The 4,858-nt window shown below is 40.5% G+C and overlaps 2 protein-coding genes across 2 annotated transcripts in view; one reads left to right on the top strand and one right to left on the bottom strand.

Moving 5' to 3' along the window:
- SARC_07324 (hypothetical protein) overlaps positions 1-1,678 on the top strand; it is a 2,227-nt gene extending 549 nt beyond the window's left edge. The window contains exons 2-4 of the mRNA XM_014298738.1: positions 404-524; positions 796-905; positions 1,126-1,678. Coding sequence (XP_014154213.1) covers positions 404-524; positions 796-905; positions 1,126-1,164 — 270 coding nt within the window. The 3' untranslated portion in view covers positions 1,165-1,678. The remainder of the gene's footprint in view (positions 1-403; positions 525-795; positions 906-1,125) is intronic.
- Positions 1,679-1,903: 225 nt separating this feature from the next.
- SARC_07325 (hypothetical protein) lies at positions 1,904-4,354 on the bottom strand (the record flags this gene model as incomplete). The annotated part of the gene is made up of 6 exons (XM_014298739.1): positions 1,904-2,011; positions 2,516-2,663; positions 3,055-3,135; positions 3,288-3,399; positions 3,661-3,736; positions 4,283-4,354. 6 exons carry the CDS (start codon positions 4,352-4,354, stop codon positions 1,904-1,906), a joined length of 597 nt encoding a protein of 198 aa, XP_014154214.1.
- Between the last annotated feature and the right edge of the window lie 504 nt (positions 4,355-4,858).

Below are 4,858 nucleotides of genomic sequence, written 5' to 3' on the forward strand. Positions count from 1 at the left end.
TATATATATATATATAAANAACAATATATATATATATATATATATATATATATATATATAATATATATATATATATATATATATATATATATATATATACTCATGTGTATGTATGTGCGTTTTTATGTATATTTTCTTTGTAGGTATGTATGTAGGTATGTATGTTTTACATTTATATCAATATTGCTGAGGCACACATAGTTTCTAGATGTTTATCGTGGACATATTACATCATTTGATTTTTCCTGGAATATAATTTGTGAAGGCTTATAGACATGTGACTTTCAGATGTGCGTGTAAAATTGTAGTACAAGAAGTTCCGTTCTAATATATGTGTGCATATGTAAGTGTATATATCTATACTTTATCGTATAATAATATTTTTGTTTATTTAATACTGTAGACGAAGGCAGCTATGCGCGTTCGATGCATGGCCGCTGCCGCTGGTACGCCCGAACAATCAATGGAGAGCAAGTTGAAAGAGGCCCTTGCACCAACCTCTGTGGACGTTGTCGATGTTTCGGGTGTGTTTGAATTTTTATCTCTGTAGCACCCTTGTTTGGACGGCAAAATTGTGTGTAATCAGAAGTATGCCGGTGAGTTTGTTTTCGGACAATGTATTTAAACAATGCGGCAAAGAATATGGAAAAGGCTCTTATGTACACGAGCGATTTCTTCGCACTGTGGTGCATGCCAGTGACGTATGCTTGTAAACGTTCGAACATCTTTTGCAGACTGAGCGAGGATATAGAAGGTGCCTCGTACAACTTATACAGAACCTTTACTACTCGATAGGGGGATGCGGATCGAGCTACGAAGTCCACATAACATCAGCGAAATTCGAGGGACTTTCGATGATTAAGCAACACAGGATGGTCAATGAGATACTGCGTGAAGATGTGAAGGTATAGTGGATTAACATAAACTACTCGTGTATATGCTTAGCACCTGTCAAATTTCGCGCATCGACTGGCCGTCGCTGTTCTGCATGTGTGTATGATGCGAAAGAATTCTTGAAAATGGATCGAGCATCACTGTCGTACAGATGATATCCACGTACCTAAATACCTTATATTGATAGCGGTAACCAGTCTGAAAATGATCACCAATTTATTCTATTAACAGAATATGCACGCAATCCGGATAGTCACGAAGAAGCCCTGATATGCTGTGATTGGGAAAAACTTGATACCCTATCCCCTTTAGTGATAGCCTATATAAAATTAGATTGGACGAGCTAAAATTTCCCTCGCACGTTGCAAAGGGCTTTATCGCGGCTGTGTTAATAGTCGGCGATTGCCATGCAATAATATCTTTTTGACTCCCAGGTAGATCAAAGCAACGAACTTTCACAGCATATGCATGGGTTATACTGTATCTATAGAACAGTCTCGTGTACATCTACAAACTAAGCCCTTGCTGATTGGCTCTAAGGCATCTGCCCAGCTTGTTAAAAGAGTTGCGCTCGATACAAGGCTAAAGTGTACCAATTGCTGTACGCGCTGTCGGTGTGTTGACACAGCAACCTTTCATTCTGTGGCCAATAATACCAAGTCTGCGAATGGTCATCCGAAGGCCTGACAAGTGCAATATTGCTTCTAGTAAATGGCTTCTAGACTCTAGAATGGGAATTCATCGTTTATTGCAATTCTCTCTCAAAAAAAAAAGGTTTTTGCAAGGTTCACTGTGCAGCCATAACAGTCAAGTGAAGGTGTGCACGTTCAACAGAACAGATGACGCACTCGTAAGGGGTGGACCAACGCCAGTGTGATTATGCATATATTTTAAGTGCACTGGCCCTTGTCCGAACTATATACTTTTTTATTTGTGTACAAGCACTACTACAGTAGCGAGCATTCCAAGGATGCTCCCCAGCAGTATACCTAAATTACTATACATATAATTATTCCTCTCGATCCATCCACCAGTTGTAAAATTCTTCATAGGAAACCATTCCATCGTGATTGCTGTCCAAGAGCTGTTGAAAAGTCAAGCTATTATTAGACGGGCACTGAAAAAAATGGCAAAATAGATGATAACGACTCCCCAACTCGATTGAATGTAATCTGGTGCGATAATCTTACCCAGAAAATAATGTGTGACACGGAGGTGTTTATAATGCAACCCTGTGTCTTGGCATACCCGAAAAAAAAACGGCACTGTGACGTCTGTACAGTCGTGACTCGATTGATACCACATAATGGTCAGGTTTTAACTCAACACCTCAACCGAGCGGCGCGCAACAGCTATGCACAATGCCAGATGTTCAATTATATACATGCATGCCATCACAATAGAGTTATGTTAAACTTTGGATCTCACAGCGAACGACAATCTACCACTCTGATTGGCACCGAGGTTGCCATTGTACACTTATCGAAGACATTGGAAGACACGAGACTAGAGTGCGAGAACAGATATCGCCTCTTCTTCGAACTAATAAATTGCCATTGTATGCAACTGGAAAAAAATAGATTTAAGTGAGTGGATGCACACTTTCTAACTGCAAACCTACCATAAGCGCGCGTTCAAGTTCGACTCGCGACAAGACCGTTCCAAGGCTTGCACATAGCGCCGCAACTTCCTTAGTGTCAAGTGCACCATTGCCATCTAGATCATGGGCGTAAAAATTTTCTCGCACTTCCTGGGGATCGGTCATTTCCCTATGCGGAGAGTGAAGTACATATTAGTTTCCACATTGCATCGATCGTTGAAATATAGCTGCGTGGAAGATATACCCACTAGCACGCAATACTGAGTGCAACCTCAGGTGTCAAATTAACTTGGCATAAAGGGGCGATTCTGCGATACGGTCAGTGTCAGGAGTGTATCGACGTATGCTAAGGATGATACGCAAGCTACATTTATGATGTGACAAATCATGCGTTTCACACGAAACAGATATCGAGCTTTTTAAAACTTAACATATCTCGAGTTTTTTCACTTAACTTCACGCGATCAGTCCAATCAAATCATTAATTTGCCTATGTCCAGCGAGCACTCAAATGTCGTATTTCGTCTATAAACTCGTGCCGTCTATGCAGCTAATCATACCTCTTAAGGCTGTTGAGTTTCTTGTTGGCAACACCCCCCGAGATCATCATGACGATACCAGTGAAGATCAACAACCCCCCACTACATGTAAATCAAAGAAGTATATCAATATATGCGGGCACTACAGTGAAGGCATCAGAATGATATGAGCGTACAAAGCCTTTTAGTATGCTACAAAATATTAAATAATAGACATATTCAATCGATGGTGATCTAGAATTGTGTTTAACTACCTCATCATTTGCATCCAGTGCCATTGAGCGAGCATGAGTGTGCCAACAAAGATATAGAAGAAGGCACGGCCGTGTAGCCTGGTGAGAAACAGCGCATTCGTTCGTACAGCTACTGTGGAGGAGTGAGAATAGAAGAATCGATTGAAAGTTAGAATACAAAGAGACTAAGCGTACTATGCCTAATGTGCCAGTATCTCTTTGCTTTGAACACGAAAATGTGATACATATACACAGCGCCCACTTGTTATCTTACTTTATCTACATTTGCCCGCATAGAGCTCGTATGATGTACGCGAATACTTGTTCATAGACATTGATACTATGACACATAGTAAGCCGACTATACACAAAATTGTATGCGGGAGCAACATACCGACCCAGGACTTTGGCATGAACCTGGGGCTCACCTCGAGAGCAAGAATTACAAATCCAAAGAAGACACAATACGCCTGTAAAGTAAGAGAAGAGTGCATTTAGCCGATGTATCGAACGGTATCACATACCTACAGCTTCAATTTCACGCGTCAAAATTGTTATCGATCGCCAAAATGCTTGCTGATGGGTCTATATATGAATGAGGCTTCAATCTAATAGAAAACGTACTACTTTCTATGAGTTTCATTATCAGTTTGTGTACATGCGCTGATAAGAATAAATACGAGATTGCCTAAATTATGGACGATGATCGAACTATATATGGGATTTATGGTGTCAAGATGTACTAAGACATCAAAACACAAGCATTTGGTATATTTGTGATACGACGAGATGAATATGCACACTTATCTCTACCTGTCCTCAGCAACAAACCGGTATAACGAATACTGAATATAGCTCCGAGACCTGATAAACTTTATTTCTCTACAACTCGCTGCAAAACACATCACACAAACACGAGGCGAAAACGCCACATAGTTGTCAAATACTATGACCACATACACTTGTGATGACACACACAGATTGCAGACCTTGATCCTCAATCAGTCGCAACTTACGTATATAACCATGGTGATAGGCGAAAGGCGGATCAGGTTGATCCAAATCTCGAAGAAGGACACAAATATCATCACGCATGCGCTGATGATCGCAAGCGCCCATGTGGCATAGTTACCTCGCTCAACCGTGCGCAAGACGCGCTTAAACTGAGTACCTAAAAGAGCGAATATTCGTAATACTTGTCAGTCTGACGCGTACATCATCTAATATATGCGAATATAATGGACCGTCCGTGAATCAGTGTCATACCAAGGTCATCATTCGTATATGAATGCTACAAGCTTTTGTTGCGACTGCACTAGAGCCCATATCGGATTAGTCCACGCGGATGGCTGTCATGTATTGTGCTTTCGATAGGTTACCAAGAACAGAGTTTAAACTAATCCTATGTTGTTTAGACTTCTCAACTTTCGAGGTGTATAACAAAATACGCTGGTACAATACAACTTTACTGAGTCGCAGCAAAATTAAATCAATTGATCTACAAGATTAGCAGTTATAACATACACAACACGGGGCAGCAGTCACGTAGATATACTACCAGCTCAAGAACATCAGAAAACAGTTATAATCGC

Source organism: Sphaeroforma arctica (genome assembly GCF_001186125.1).
Source record: "Sphaeroforma arctica JP610 unplaced genomic scaffold supercont1.573, whole genome shotgun sequence".
Taxonomy (NCBI): Eukaryota; class Ichthyosporea; order Ichthyophonida; genus Sphaeroforma; species Sphaeroforma arctica.